The sequence below is a fragment of the Solanum stenotomum genome, chromosome 5 (genome assembly GCF_019186545.1).
Source record: "Solanum stenotomum isolate F172 chromosome 5, ASM1918654v1, whole genome shotgun sequence".
Classification (NCBI taxonomy): Eukaryota; Viridiplantae; Streptophyta; class Magnoliopsida; order Solanales; family Solanaceae; genus Solanum; species Solanum stenotomum.
In genome coordinates this window covers 25,631,374-25,648,772 of record NC_064286.1, presented here as the reverse complement: position 1 = coordinate 25,648,772, position 17,399 = coordinate 25,631,374, and the positions used below count along the sequence as shown (strand labels likewise).

The 17,399-nt window shown below is 33.7% G+C and overlaps 1 protein-coding gene across 1 annotated transcript in view; it reads left to right on the top strand.

Moving 5' to 3' along the window:
• The window catches only part of LOC125864894 (histone acetyltransferase GCN5), a 33,701-nt gene extending 19,769 nt beyond the window's left edge, over positions 1 to 13,932 (top strand). The window contains exons 9-13 of the mRNA XM_049544992.1: positions 7,735 to 7,789; positions 7,975 to 8,081; positions 8,389 to 8,482; positions 13,217 to 13,358; positions 13,443 to 13,932. Of these exons, the coding sequence (XP_049400949.1) occupies positions 7,735 to 7,789; positions 7,975 to 8,081; positions 8,389 to 8,482; positions 13,217 to 13,358; positions 13,443 to 13,506 (462 nt within the window). The 3' untranslated portion in view covers positions 13,507 to 13,932. The remainder of the gene's footprint in view (positions 1 to 7,734; positions 7,790 to 7,974; positions 8,082 to 8,388; positions 8,483 to 13,216; positions 13,359 to 13,442) is intronic.
• Positions 13,933 to 17,399: the final 3,467 nt, after the last annotated feature.

Below are 17,399 nucleotides of genomic sequence, written 5' to 3'. Positions count from 1 at the left end.
AAAACATGTAAACTTAATGTCGCACCTTCCCAATACTACCTAACGAAATAAGGCAAACAGTGACACTTTTAGAACCAAAAAAATGCTCACCAATTTGGCATGTTTTTCAGCTCTTTTGGGCGTGTACTTCAGCCACCAGCAACCTTAGCTCGAGATTTTGACGATGGTTTTCATAGGGCTTCTATATCATCGTCCTTGCCAATGGAGTTATCTATATTATGTGTGGATGTCTTATGACATCAAATGGATGTGTGATAGTGCATCAAGGATGTGGCCTAACAGTTAATGAAACTGACACAAAGATCATAGGAGGCTAGGATTTGACTTTCAATAGAATCAAACTATCTGTATAAGTTCTAGTGGACAGAATTACTTGGTATCAATATTGATCGGAGGATGCGGGCACCTGTGGAATAATCGAGGTGCATCCAATGTGGTTTGGACACCTTTGTTCTTCTTAAAAGTAAAAATGTATCAGCTGTATCACATCTGTATACATGAAGTAACACACTTGATCTAATGTTATGGTTCCAACAAGTTCCTTTTGAAATGAATCTGTAAGTGGCATACCTCTTTATTAATGAGAAAAGTGGTTTGGGGGTGAAGGGATGGTATTGAGAGGAGGTGTGAGGTGAAGGAAAGAGTTTAGAATGCCAATTGTGAAGATTGAGAATAAGCTTATGGAAAGAGAGAGGAGTCTGTGGCCCCGATTAAAGGCTATCATTAGGGTGGGCTTGTGGGGACAGAAGGAAGACTAGATTAGCTGAAACAAACTTTGTAAGCAATTCCAGGAGTCAACCTCGAGAAGTGTGTTGAGAAAGGTGTGTAAGATAGAAATGACTTTATCCATAAGAAGTGCGAGTAAGTTGTATCGAGTAAAAGGAATATCTTCATTCTCAAACATTTTTTGGGTTTGATTAAGATTTAAGCTTTTTGAATATACTAATACTTTATCAATGTATCTAGACTTTTTACAATCATGATCTAATTGAGCAAAAGGTTTCCGCTACCCTTTACCCCAACATATAGCTTCAGAAGATAACCTTGATGATTGATGTCTTGAATCGTGTGAGAAGTAAAGACACGGAAGAAAGAATTATTAAGATGTGTATCTACACTATTGCATTGAACCCTATTTATAGATATATTCTGCACACTACATACAATCTTTTTTTCATTTACGACACTAAATACATTAATATTCTAACATCCCCTCAAAGTGGTGCATATAAGTCATATATGTACTGAGCATGTTACAGATGTAACTAATGCAAGGACTAGTGAGGGACCTGGTGAAAATATCTGTAAGCTGATCATTTGACTTCACAAATTTTGTAATAGTATCTCATGAGAGTATCTTTTCTCTAACAAAGTGACAGTCTATCTCCATGTTCATAGTCTTCTCATGAAATATTAGTTTTGTCCACAATGTGTAGGGCCAATGATTGTCACATTCCTGATGATTTTTCCAAACTTTTAGGGGTCGTTTGGTACAAAGATCAATAATGCTGGGATTAGTAATGCATAGATTAGTAATGCATGGATTAGTAATGCAGGGATTATTTTTATCAAGTGTTTGGTTCATTGTTTCTTACCTAGTTTTGTGGGTGGTTTAAAACTCTACAAAAAAAATTCTTTCCAATTATACCCTTGAGTTATTATGGGATTTTCTATTTTATATAATTGGGTCAAGGTAGATAATTGACGGACAATATTATTTTTTTTATAGCATTTTAACTAGCTAGGAGAATAAAAATTTTATTGTCATGTTCACTATTTTCTCACTTAAAATTATTTGAGAGTAAATAATTGCCATCTTAATAAATTGGAGTTAATGTCTCAAAAGGTCACACAACTATAATAATTTATAGAGAAAATTTATTGAACTTTGTTTTGTATCAATAAATTAAAAAAAAACTCTTTATCATAAAATAAAATAAAAATAAAAAATAAATATAGCAAAATAAATTAAACTATTTTTATACTCGAGATGTTTTATATATATATATATATATATATATATATATATATATGCTCTTGTTTTAGACTACTTGTGTAATGTTTAATGGACTTCCGTTAAGAGGCAATATTTGACTTATGAATTATTCTTAAATTCATACATCAACATTAGCATATTAGTCGGATTATGATATTTTATATTAATAATAAATAGATTAAATAACTCATACTTTAGAAACAAAAAATTATATCTAAATAATAAAATTTGTAAGCTAATTTATTTAAATAAATTTATTAGTATAAATATAAAACATAAAATCAAGAAAATAAACAAAATGATTAAAAGGATTTGAGGGGGTATTTTTGTCTTTACCTAGATTAGTCCCATGGTATTAGAACCAATACCACCAAATGGAAGGTATTAGTTATACACCCTATAATACCATGTAGGGTGTAATGTTACCTTTCTCAAAAAATAATACAATGTAGGGTGTATAACTAATCCGTGTATTGATTATACAGAGACCCAAAATTCCTACCAAACATAGTACTAAATAATACCACACATAATACTTGGACTATTTCTCCTAATACTCCCTACCAAACGACCCCTTAATGTTTTAAGCAACTGTTTTATCCACAATAGCTCACAAGTTGCTACAACCATTGCTTGATATTTTGCTTCTGCACTAGATCAAGCAACCACATTTTGTTTCGTCTCTTTCGGGACACCAAATTACCTCCTACTAAAACACAATATCCACAAGTAGAACGCCTCTCAGAAAGTGATCCTATCCGATTAACAATGTGTATATCCAATGATTTGCCCATGGCCTTGATCTTTGAGGAGTAGGCCTTTGCTTGGAGCCGACTTTATATATTGCAGAATGTAGACGACTACATCTGAATGATTCTTACAAGGAGAAACCATAAACCGACAAACACCACTTCATAGGAATAGTAATGTCTATTCACTGTGATATAGTTCAACTTACCAACCAACCGACTATATCTTCCAAGATCATTGAATGGCTCCCCCTATCTCGATGGGAGTTTAGCATTCAGATCCATAGAAGTGTCAATGGGTCTACATCCTGTCATTGTTGTCTCCTCAAGGTTGTCTACGACATACTTTTGTTATGAAATAACGATGCATGATTTGGATTAAGCGACCAAAATATCCAGAAAATACTTCAGTCTGCCAATGTCTTTAGTGTACTATCTTGATTATTGTCGGTGATAACAATATCATCAGCATATATCACCAAATAAATCCACATATTTAGAGCAAAATTTAGATAACTTCACAACGAGTCATGACAAACTTCTAAATTAGTATGTTGAGCTTCCTAAACTAGGCTCGAAGAGATTGTTTCAAACCATAGAGTGACCAACCCAATCGACATACAAGGCTACTAGACTCCCCCTAAGCAACAAAACCAGGTGGCTTGCCCATATCCACTTTATCCTCATGGTCATCGTGGAGAAAAAACATTTTTTATGTGCAACTGGAAAATAGACCAATGACAGACAACAACCATGCATTGAAAAGACGGACATATGCTATTTTAGCCACGGGAGAGAGAGTATTACTGTAATCAAACCCAATTATCTAAGTATACCCCTTGGCAACAAGGCGAACTTTAAGTCTATCAATTTGACCTTTCGAACCAACTTTGAGTAAATAAACCCAACAACAATCAACAATAGATTTACTTGAAGAAGAGGAACAATCTCCCAAGTACCACTCACATATAAAGTACACATCACATTAATCAAGCTTGTCGCCATCTTAGATGAGAAAGTGCTTCACTTGTAGACAAGTATGTAATAGACGTGAATCATCTATGCTTGATGTTGGATGTGAACGACAATGATAAGTCAGGGTGGTGGCACTATGGTTGGAGATGTAGAAGTAACCATGGATTCCTCAAAAGTTAGTTTAAGTAAGACCTCAGAGATATCAAGATAATCAAAAAATGTAAAGTAAGGTTGAGACTAAAAAAAATGTGACATTAGTTGACATAAGATACCAAGAAAGATTAGGTGAGTAGCATCGATACCCCTTTTGGACCCAAGAATAGTCAAGAAAGATACAATTTAGAGCACAAAGGTCTAATTTATTTTTCCCAAAAGCTAAGGTATGAACAAAACATCCTCTCCCAAAGACACTGGGTAAGAGAGTTGAGAGGTGATTAAGGAAACAATACTGAATAAGGAATCTGATATTTAGTGGAAGTTAAGAGATTCCGATTTATTAAATTGCAAGATGTGAGAAGCACATTGCCCCCAGCAAACACAACGGAACATGAGATTGAATAAGAAGAATGCGAGCAGTTTCAATGAGGTGCTTATTCTACCTCTTTATAGTACCCCCATTATGTTGAGGGGTGTACAAACAAGATGTCTAATTAATCATTTCTTGGTGAGTCATAAACTGCTAAAACTAGGAGGATAAGTATTCTAAGGTATTATCACTACGAAAAGTATAAGTAGAAACACCAAATTGATTTATATTTTTGCACAAAAACTCTAAATCTAGAAAATAACATAAAATGATCTTTTATTAAGAAAATCAAAGTACATCTTGATTAATCATCAATAAAATGAATAAACTAATGAAATTCTACGGTTGAACCGACTCTACCAAGACCCCAAATATCTGAATGTACCAATGAATAATCCAGGCTCCACAGCTTTCATCACTACGAGTAAAGTTAGTGCAAGTGTATTGCCCACGTTGACATGACTCATAATCTAATGTGATAGACTAAACAAACTAGGCACCATCTTCTGTAGTTTGAAAAACTTTGGTGCCAAACGTTTGTGGTATAAGTCTGGTGGATTTGTAACATTGTAGTTGGAGAGGTTGAGGGCCCTGTACCAATTGTCTGTCTCGTACTGTGGTCCTGCTTAACAAAAGAATCATCAAGAAATATAATGGTGCAATTAAGGGCATGCATCAAACAAATGACAAATACAGAACTAGGACTTCTAGGGGCAAAGAACAAAGTTTAGAGTAATGGAGGATTAGCTTGTCTAACTCTTTTTGCTCTTATTTGGATCCCATAGGCTAAAGTAACATTGGGAAGAAATTGTGAATAAATAATATTTGATAAAAGTGATATATTACCGGACATATGATAAGAAGTGCATGAGTCCATGATCTACCGTCCTAGGGTATTAGACTTTGAAACACAAGAAAAACAATTACCAACAACTGAAGTACAAGACTGAGCAACCGAGACTACTTGTAGTGATGTCTTCTTACTTGCTTGATAATGAAGGAACTCATTATACTTCACTTTAGATAAAGTAAACCTCTTGTTACATGTTGACCTACTTCACGAGTGTATCCAAGCCTATTACAATAACTACACTTGGGCCAAAATCTTCCAAAATGGGATCCTTGTCAATTCTTCATAGATCAGGATGCTTGATTATCTATTATTTGAGATTGGTGGAGCGAGGAGTCAATGGTTGGTGATTAAGTCCACGGTGTGATTGAGTGGCGCGACAAGGCCAAGTAATCGAGAGAATATTTCATCAATTGTAGGACCTGTTGGACTAGCCAAAATCTTATCACACATAAAATCAAGGTCATTAGGAAGTCTATCAAGTGTAAGTACTAGAAACAAAGTCTGTCTTAGCTTATGTTGTTTTTCAACGTTCGTTGTGACTATATCAACCTATCAAATTCCTCCATGTTTGCTTGTACCAGTCCCAAGTAAGTAGACAAATCCAATTTTTTTTTCTTTAAATGTGTCATCTGAGATATCATGTCATAAAAATGAGATATGTCATGACTGTATAAAGCGTGAGCCTTTTCCGAAACTAAATAACATGTGTTGAATAGACGAAACAAGGGCATCAACTTGGAATCAATAGATCGCCACAAGATACTATATAATTAAGCATCAACCTTCTCCCACTGTGCTTTGGTCCTTTTCATGAACCGAACTAGCCTTTTTCGTTAAGTAATCTCGAACATCTAGACCCTAGCACCAAAACTCAACCAAGGAAGCCCAAGCTAACTAGTTTGGATTTCCCACTAAGGGTTCTGACATAATCATAGCACTTGAATTTTCAATTTCTGTATTTTTGGAGCCAAAAATATCGACCACGAAAGACATGTTGAATCGAAGAGATATCTAGTAAATAACCATCTAAAGATTGCGAAAAAGGGTTAAAACTCACTGGAACCCCGAAAAACACTATTCTATTGACTGATGTGCAACGGAACCTTGTGGGTGGGGTCAGAAATAGGAGGACAACCAACTTAGACAAGGGCTCAAATTAGGTTGCAAGACACATATTTGAGTGGCGAAATTCCTTGTCGTACAAATAGCGACCTGCACAATTGGTGTAAAGATGCCCCCCGCTTTCCCTGATATGCACTTGATGAAATCAGGAATAGGGTTCAGGCGATTAGAATATACATTAAAGTGGAGGGAACTTCTCAGAACTCTACTTTAAGAACACACTAGAAGGAAAACAACTTGAAAAGTAGCCGGAAAGGGCTTCATGCGGTGGCACATGTGTCAAAAGCATTGTCGGCGTCAGAACTCCGAGAGGTATATGAGAGCACATGTAGGGTAGTCTACCAGAAGGGTTGACTGGGTTTGTCGCTGGTGAGTGGGGGGGCCTGTGATGGTATTGGTTTTCGCACAACTCTAATAGAAAGTAACATGACGCAAGTTAGATCTGAGGAGTCACCGGAAAAACGCACGGCTACGGATTTGTTTTTCCCCAGATGGTTCTCGTTGTTGCTCTCATACCACGTGAGAAGTAAAGACATGGGAAAAAAATTTATTAAGATGTGTGTCTCTATTATTACACTGAGCACACTAATACCTATTTGTGGAGTGGTATCATAATAGAGTCAAAATCACGATCAGAGTCGGTCTGGATAAAAGGCAGAATCCAATCCCCTTCTTCCTAATCTTATTGGCCTTACAGCGGGCCTAAGAGCAAGGAACTCTCAACTCCCCAATCCCCCGGGGTGAGGGGTGAACCTTCACTCGATTTATGATCAAGACTATTTCGAACTTCAAGTATTGGAGAGAAAGGGCCTTGTCCAAGACAAACTCCTTAACTTAATGCTTGAAGAAGAGAATCTTTGCTCTATTATTAATGAAACCCCTTACTCAAACATAAGACAGGAGGCTCATCACTTTCTTGAAGACAAGCTTCAGCCTGTTGGCGATCCACGCCAGGCTTTTCAGCGATATTTTACACATTACATACAATCCATATCCATTTAGGACACTAAATACATTGATATTCTAACAAATCATAGTTTCTTTGCCATCATTTTCTAGTTTTAGTAAGTTGTAAATATCAATCTGTAAATGACTTGTTTTTGGTTTGCAAAATGAAATTTATTAATGGGAAATGTTTCTTTTAGACTTGTTAACTTGTCAACAGACTTAGTTGCGCGGACTCTTCGCTTTTGATGCCGCACCCATCTCGGATTCTTCAAAAATACACTACTTTTGGCGAATCCGACACGCACCCGTTGGCATTTTTGAAGAGTCCGAGCAACATAGTCAACAGATTATGTAAAAAATTTCCCAGGACAAAAGACAGTATCTCAGAAGATATCTTCTTTTATTTGAGAGGTAGTTCAAATTCTTTTCGATTGCAGATATGGTCTCATATGGACATTGTTTTCTTTGTAACTGGATTGGTCTGATATTGCAATACTATGTTTTGCTGCTATCGTGAAGAAACTGTTGGATTTTGAAGTTCACTAATCTTGACTAACTTATTTAGAAGGAAGCTGGCATTCCCAAAAAGGCCGTCAAGGTTGAGGATATCCCTGGCTTGAGTAAGTTCTTTCTATCTTTATTTCCTTTTTCTTAGTTTCTATATTTCTTATGGATATGTAGAATTTCTAAACTCTGCTCTCTATAAGTGTGATCTGAGTCCCTATAGCTTGCCTTAAGCTGTATTCTTTTTGTACTCCAATAATCTTAAATTTCTTATGGGAATTTGCTGTTGACATCTTAATAGGAGAGGCTGGATGGACTCCTGATCAATATGGTCATTCTCGTTTCAAAACAGTAAACTCCTTGTCAGATCAGAAATCTTTGACTGCATTCATGCGCTCACTCCTAAAAGTAAAACTCTTGTTTTTCCTTTTTCTAAAAATTTATAGTTGCCACATCATTTAATATGTATCATAAATTATATTTTTTGAAATAATGACTATAGAAGCTAACTTGGCAAAGTTGAGTGAGTTGGGTAACAAAACAAAGTTGAGTGACTATGAAGGCCAATTACCAAAGTTGAGTGACCACCCAAGCTTCTAACTCTTGCTTGCTTTATTTAAGCTTTTGGTGCACAAAGGCCAGCTAGCACGACTTTAATTGACTATTTCTTTAGTTAAATAGGCACATCTTTATTGAGTTTTTCCCTCCTGTGCAGATAATGCATGACCATCCCGATTCCTGGCCGTTCAAAGAACCTGTTGATGCACGGGATGTTCCTGATTATTATGACATCATCAAAGATCCAATAGGTAATGGATATTTGCCTTTTGTTCCAGTGGTGGTTGTTGACAATCTACTAGAAATTTTATTGAATTTTCTCTTCTTTTTTTTCCCGTAAAAGTTATTTGTATTTCAAAATTTTGATGCACCAAGCAGTTTCTACATGAATTTAAAAGTTGAACTGTTAAATGGACTTTGAGTCTAAGTCAACCCTAAAAACTAGCTCAAGACGAGAGGATTGCTCAAAGACCATATAAAGCGACCTCCCGTATAAATAGAAGGTGGTAACTCTAAAAAGTATAATGGCTGTTAGCATTACTAGTAGATTGTATACCTTTTTGAAGTGCAATTGATTGTAGGGGTGTGCAAAAATCGAACTGGAAAAAATGCTATTGGTTTACCATTAGTCTATTATTGGGTTAAGGAGTTTTTAATGGTTTTATAAAAAAAAATTATTATCTGTTTGGATTTGGTTTTTTAATATTGGGTGATTGAGTAAATCGATAACCCATTAAGACTAATTTACTACTTTACCCTATATAAATATTAGGTACTGATTGGTTACTACCTTTGCCATTTAGCCTTCAATTCCACATTATTTTCTTTGTTCTTTTATTTGTGTTGCACTTATATAGTTCTTCTCATGTTAGTTACTAGTGTTTCTATTTTATGGGCATTATGTAAAGTTACATTATTGTCTAGTCGTGTCAAATTGTTGGAGAAGTCATATATTTATTTTATGAGCATTTTCTTATTGGTTAAACCGAAAACCAAACCGCAAGGACCAAAAACCGAAAAACCGAGAACTAATAAAAATATCTTATTGGTTTAGCGTATTTAAAAATCGAAAACCGATAAATTGAGCCGATAACATAAAAATCGAATTGAATCGACCAATGCACATCCCTCATCGATTGACTAGAAGAAGGCAAGTCCTTAGTAGATGCAAGGTCTGAGAGATGAATCAACTGGGCCTAATGGTGGACGTGGACGACAATGATAAGTCAGGAGTGGTGACACTATGGATGGAGATGTAGAAGTAACCATAGATTCCTCAAAAGTTAGTATCGGTAAGACCTTAGAGACATCACGATGATTGAAACATTTAAAGTTAGGTTGAAACTCAAAAAAATGTGGCTTCGACTAACAAAATATCAACGAAGATCAGGTGAGTAGCAACGATACACTTTTTGAACCCGAGAATGACCAAGAATTACACATTTGAGAACACGAGAGACTAATTTATCTTTCTTCGGGGCTAAGTTATGAACAAAACATGTGCTCTTAGAGACATGAGGGGGGGTAGAATATAAAGGTGAATAAGGAAACAATATGGAACAAGGAATCTGATTCCGAATTGAAGATGAGGGCATTCAATTAATTAAATAGCAAAATGTGAGGATTGCATCACCCCAAAAATGCAGCAGGACATGAGATTGAATGAGAAGAGTGTGTGTAGTCTCAATGAGGTGTCTATTCTTCGTCTCTGCTACCCCTTCTGTTGAGTGGTGTACATACCAGACGTTTCATGACTAATTCCTTGGTGAGTCAACAGATGCTCAAACTGGGAGGATAAGTATTGTATATCACTATGAAAAAATATGAATAGAAACACCAAAAATGATTTTGTATTTTAGCACAAAAACTCTGAATATAGAAAGTAACTCCGAACAATCTTTCATTAAGAAAATTTAAGTACATCTTGATTAATCATCAATGAACTGACAAAATAACTACATCGTTAGGTTGAACCAACTCAACTAGGACCCCAAATATCATAATAAACTAGTGAAAAAACTAACTCTACACACTCGCAACACTACGTGGAATGGTAGTGCATGTGTCTTTTTCAAGTTGACACGACTCATAACATAATGTGGATAGACTAGACTAACTAAATGCCATCTTCTGTAGCCCGAATAATTTTTTTTTTGATGACTGTAGCTTGAATAGATTTAGATGTCCCAAATGCTTACGGATTAGGTCTGGGATCTGTAACATTGTAACATGGCATGTTGTGGAATAATTAGAAGTAGTAAGATAGTAAAGGTAGTGCAGGTGTCTTTTTCAAGTTGACACGACTTACAATGTAATGTCGATAGACTAGACTAACTAAACGCCATCTTCTGTAGCTCGAATAAATTTGGATGTCCCAAATGCATATGAATTAGGTCTGGATGATCTGTAACGTTGTAACATGGGATGCTGTGGAATAATTAGTAGTAAGATAGTAAGGCCTTGTGATTCATGCCTTGCGCCAATCGTCTGTCTTGTATGAGTAAAGAATCATCAAGAAATATTATGGCACAATTTAGGGCATTAAACGGCTAACAGATGCACTATTTAAAGGACAACCTGAAACCTAAAGAACAATGTTTAGAGTGACTGAGAATAGGGGGTTAGCTTGTCCAACTCCCTTTGCTATATTTTGGGCCCATTGGCTTATGTAACAATGAGAAGAGATTGTGAATAAACGTTATCTGACAAACGTGAGTAGTCTCTTATCACCAAAAACATGATCAGAAGCATCGGAATCCTTGACCCACGGTACAAGGGTATTAGACTATGAAGCAAAAAAATTACCATCAACAGAAGTATCATGCTGAGCTACTGAGGCTACTTGTGGAGATGTATGTGTACTTGCTCAATACTAAAGGAACTCATTATATTACCCTTCAGATAAATAAATTCACCTGCATTGTTAGTCTGAGCAACATGAGAATTCTTAGGTGGTCGACCATGTAGAGAATCGTATAATGCACGAGTGTGTCTAAACCTATTACAAGAACTACACCTAGGTAGCAGAGAATCGTATACTTAACGAGTGTGTTCACCTAGGTAGAGATGACACAAATTAGAGAGATTGCTTGAAGAAGGCCAATGGAGTCGCCAGATTAGGGTTCTGATCCCCGTTAGTTTACAAGCTGGCAAATCTGGCTTGAAACACTTCAAGGAACCAGATCTACTGCGGGAAGCTATTGGCTACCTTCCAAGTAACAAGATCTGTCCCGAGAAGCTATTGGACATGTCACAAAAATAAAAATTGGTTGGAACTTGGAAGAAATTAGTACGGTTCGGCTTGGAATCAATGGGCGAATCCAACAGGAAAAAGAACTGATCTAGAAAGTGGTCAGAAACTGCTCACGCGCCGGTGTGTGTTTCAGATTTGTCGCCGATGTCGTATATCTAACAAGCGCGTGAGGGTGCATTGCTGGGTTTCTGCCGGAGATTTTTTTGGGGTTTGGTCGCTAGACGTTGCTGCACCTTTTGGTTGTGTTACTTATCGTAAAATACTGGCGACAAGAGAGATGACACAGGGCATATCCAAAAGTCATCGGAAAAATATGCAGTGATTGGCTTTTTTGTCCTCGGGATTTCTCACGGTAGCTCTGCTACCAAGTGAGAAATAAAGTCTCAAGACATATTAATTAATAAGATGCGTAAACTAATTATTACACTGAGCTTTATTTATAGACCACATATTACAATCCTCTTCCATGTCGGGATACAATCCTATTCTAATACGGCCGTGAAAGTTGCTGAAAAATTTTCATACAAAATTCTCTTCCAATATATTGGTGACCTTAACAAGGCTGGAAGGGACAAAAGAAATATTTTGTTGTTTTTTCAGCAATTTCTGATCTCTAGTGGACCACTTAATAGGATTCGAACCCAAATGAAATTCTGACCATCTATCAGAGAAAAAAGAAAGAACGGATCTTGCTTAGGTTTCTTCCAAATTTAGATGATTAATCATCTGCTTCTCACGTTCCTGGAATAGATGGGACATTAAGGAGTATCCAGTTAGGCATTTTGTGAATTGGTCCGATTCTATCTCTTTTCGTTCTGTTTGAAGAAAGGAAGGAACAATCGATCTTTCTTTTCGTTGTTGAATCTTTCTTTGATTAATCAATGTGGGATATTCCGAATCCTCATTACTAATGGAATCCAAATGATCTCTGGATTGATCATAAGATCCTTTTAGTTGGCTAGAATTTGTTATGAAATCATATTGAATATTGACGATACATTTTGTACCTTGCTAAATCCTTGTATTCTCTTGATACGTTCCTCAAAAAATCTGATATGTGAAGCGGAAGAGAAAATAAGTGAGAATTCAACCTTGATTATTCACCCTAATTATTGGGGTTTAAATAACTATATTTGCATGTGCTAAAAAGGAAAGAAAGTTACTATCTAATTACAATACGAGTAAATTAAGCCACTTATTATATTTATGTATATTCTAGAATATTTGTAAGAATTTGAACACTTTCTGTTGTTGCTAAAGCATGGACAGATTTCCAAAAGGTCCTATAACAGTGGAGGTTCTTGGGGACAAATGTCAGACACACAATTGTGTCTAAGTTTATTTTCATTCCTTCAGCACATACACACATGTTATGAATGGATATTTCCTGTATGACTTTTTCTATTTTTCTTTCTCTGTACTTTACCATGTGAGAGGTAAGACCAAATCAGACTTTGGAACTTTTAAGAGATGAAAAAAACATCCTCTCTTTTTTTCTTGTTTGGGGGGGGGGGGGGGGGGNGGGGGGGGGGGGTGTTGATATAATACATGTATGGAGAGTCCATGAACTACTGTTCCTTTGATTTTGATTTTGGAGTCTGCTTTGTCCCATGCAACTTTTGCTGATCTACATCAAGATTCAAATCTAAATGCTCTTTTCCCCTTTGGACCCTTCTTTTAGTTTCATTGATAATTAATTTGTGATTTTTTGTTATGGTTATGTACAATGCAGATTTAAAAACAATGTCAAAGCGGGTTGAGTCGGAGTTATATTATGTGACATTTGATATGTTTTTGGCGGATGTGAGAAGGATGTTTGCTAATGCTCGCACCTATAACTCTCCTGAGACCATTTACTACAAATGTTCAACCAGGCAAGTGTATTGCTCTTTAATGCTCTCTTCTTTTTTTCCATGTTTAATTTTTTTAATTATATCATTTTATGCATCCACTTACAGGCTTGAATCACATTTCTCAAACAAAGTTCAAGCTGGTCTACAGTCTAGCATCAAGATTCAGTAGGAAGTTCATTATTAGCTATTTATGAAGTTGATTCTGGTTCAAGTGAATCCCGTCATAATTGGTGCCTTTTCATATCATCCGACCCCGGGGTTTTATGAGAGTATTTGTATAATTTGTATACTAAGTAGATGTACAATAGTTAATTTATTGTATTGAGAAGTTGTTACTTCAGTGTTACATTGCGTCAGAGACTGGTGGTGAGTTTTACACCAGTTGTGTCCCAGTGGCTGGTGGTACACAAAGTAATCTTATATGTAACCCCAAGGTGGTACATGTTTATTCTGTAAAAAGCTGTCACTGACGCATTCTTATGTTAGTGTTAAATTATGCAACCAATTAGGGTTGTATGACTTGTTTGGTTAGCAACTGTTGTATCCGACTTGACTTATGAAGTCGAAGCATCAGATATGCACTTAGCTCTTTAAATTGAAATGTGAAAATACGTGAAGGTCAAGGTAATGTAGAAAGAATTCTGGAGTCAAAAAGGACCATTTTTTTTAATGGAAATATACAATGGTTTACTTTTTTTATTTAACCAAATAATATTAACGGTCTGTAGACAGTCGTCATCTATAGATTTTTATTTTATTTTGAAGTTGCTCTTTGTTGAGTGATTTTCTTAATTTTTTCTTTTTTTTGTGATGTCGTTACAAGTTGAGTGATATGCTTTTATTTTTTAGAAAGCTTCATAAATAGCAATGATAATAGACATAATAAGACTCTATAACATAGTTTCGATAATTGCGCTCTATAGCTATAGTTCTGTGTTATGGAAGCTATAGTTTGTAAATTTTGTGTTATGGAAGCTACAGTTTGTAAATTTTGTTTGCCCGTTTGTATATTTTAGGGGTGTGCATTTGGTTTTTCGATTTTTGATTTTGAAAAAGTGTAACCCAATCGGAACGATTCGGTTATGTCAATAATTAGAAACATGATCAAAGTTATAATAGCAACTTGAATATATAACAAGTAAAATGTAAAACACAATAGTTAAAAGTATATCAATTATAGATATCCAAACATAAAATATAAAGTAAATCATAATGAATTTTTGTAGTATATATTTAATCCCTTTTCAGTTGGAAAAACTAAAAATTATAGTGCCAATTATTATTGTTACTTAATTTCTTTTCTACTTTTCATTGAAAATGATTTCATAATTGAATGGTTATGCTTTTGAACTATATTTGAAGCCTTTTTTCGGCTTCAATTGCTTGAATTATGATTAACGAGTAATAAATTTAGTATAAATTATAGGAACCACATATTATAAGTACTAAATAACATCCTATCTCTTCTAGTTTTCTATTTACCAAAAACCCCTTAAAAATGATGTTTGCGGGATACATAGCGTTGTGCACGGGATACATTAGATTTGATACATTCCACATAGCGAGATACATAGCGTTGTGCATGGGATACATTAGGTTTGATACATTTCACTTAGCGGGATACATAGCGTTGTGCACGGGATACATAGCGTTTGATACATTCCACATAACGAGATACATAGCTTGTGCACTGGATACATGCGGGATACATAGGTAAATAAGGGATTTTTGAAAATTTTGAAATAAGTAGGGATAAATGGATATTAAGGTAAGTAAAGGAGTGTAGTTAAGTAATTTGTCCATAAATTTATGATGTTTCCTTTCTTCTTTTTTTAATTTTATTATTTTTTATTGTGTTTTTCTTTTGTCGTGCAGGTTGATTAATGTGTGTGTTTGTTGTACTTGAATTATTTTATATATGAGATTACTGTTAAGTTGAATTGATATTTGTTGTAGTAATTATTATCATTGAAGCCTATCATAAAAAATCGAATTCATACATCATTACGGTTTGCATGAAGTTTGATTGAAAAAAATTACTACAAAATTATTTCATGTGAAAACGAAATAGAGGTTAGCTAATTTTATATTGTCTTATTTGTTTTTACTTAACTTTTTGTGTAAATCATGTATAATGAAAACGACTATAGAATGAATGAAGGTCGATTATTTTTATTTAATAGTTTTTAAAATTTATTTTCTTTTGTACCTAAATAATGTGAAGGGAAAAACTTTTGAGTGATTCCATGCTAATTTTAGTTGATTTTGTTTTGTTGTGAAGATTTTTTATTTATTTTTTGTGATTAGAACTGTGGAGTGAGTGAATTACAAAGAAGATAAGAGCAACAACAACAACAACATACCCAGTGAAATCCCACTATGTGGGGTCTGGGGAGGGTAGAGTGTACGCAGACCTTGACACTACCTCGTGGAGAAAGAAGATAAGAGCCAATTCCCTAAATGGTCATCCAAGTTTAGGAAATTGCCTTGAAATATCATTTATGTTTCATTTAGGACCATAATATCACTCAACTATCCATATTTTCCTCCAAATATACTTGACACTTCAAAAGCTTCACTCTCTCCTAGTTGGCATGTAATGTCATTGAAACTTTTAATTTTTTTTTAAGAATAGACTTATTTAATTCATCAAACTCATTTAACTAAAATAATGATCTTATTATTTTCTAAAAAGTATATATTAGTTCATTAAGAAGAAATATTTATGCTTAAGAATCTTTTATCATAATTACTTTTTATTTTTTTATGCTATGAAGAATAGTTTTTTAAAACTTACTATAATGTCACCAATTTTGAATACTTATAAACACATATATTCAAAAAATATTGATATATAAATCACTCATGAATGTCAATTTACATCAATTAATCATATATTATATAATGGATCAATAATATTAAAGGTCAATTAACTATTAAAAATAATTAATTGGGTACTTTGAAATCCATCATACTTACAAGATCTTTTTTTGAAAAGAAAATAGAAAGTGTATAATATTTATATTAGAGAATAAAATTTTGATCTTTATTTATCCGTATATTAATCTCATATAATATGTATATTATTGAATTAAAATAGGTAATTCAATTAATTATTACTTGTATTTTATGAATTTGGGATGAAAATATGTATTGGTGTATAATTCTATGATAAGTTAAAATATAATATAATATAATATAGCAAGAATAAGAATAAAAAATTAAATCAAAAAAGAAATAATTTTCTCTTTCTTACCAACTTTTTTGTCAACCTTACAAATTTATTTGAATACTTTTATAAAAAAAATATTGCTTAAATTTTTTAAATAATTTACTTACAGATTTTAAAAATTACCAAGTAATAATTGCATACAAAGTTTTTCATTGAATTTTGTTTGGTAAAAAATATATAAAGGAATTAGTTTTTTTAATTTTTTTTATGATCTTCATAAATTCTCATGTAATTTATATATTTGCCTTGTAGAGACATAAGTTTGATGAATTAAATAGGATTATTATTTTTTAAAATAATGATTTAATAACATGACATATCAACTAAAATAGAAGGAGAGTATTTATTTATTTTGGATAAAAAACAATAATAATATTATTCACTTTCTACTTTTTTTCAAGAAAAAAATATTGTAAGCATGAATTTCAAAATATATACACAATTAATTTTATTGTAATAGTTAATTGACATTTAATATTATTGATTTATTGTAAAATTTATGATTAATTGATGTAAGTTAGCATTTATAAGTAATATGTATATCGATTTTTTTTTTGAATGTATATGTTTATAACTATTCAAAATTGATGATATTATAGTACGTTTTAAAAACCTATTCTTCATAACATACAAAAATAAAAAGTTTAATTATAATAAGAGATTCTTAAGTATGAAGATTTATTCTTAATAAACTAATATATATACTTTTTAAAAAATAATATGATCATTATTTTAGTTAAATGAGTTTGATGAATTAAATAAGTCTATTCTTAAAAAATAAAAGAAGCTTCAATGACATGGCATGCCAACTAGGAGAGAGTGAAACTTTT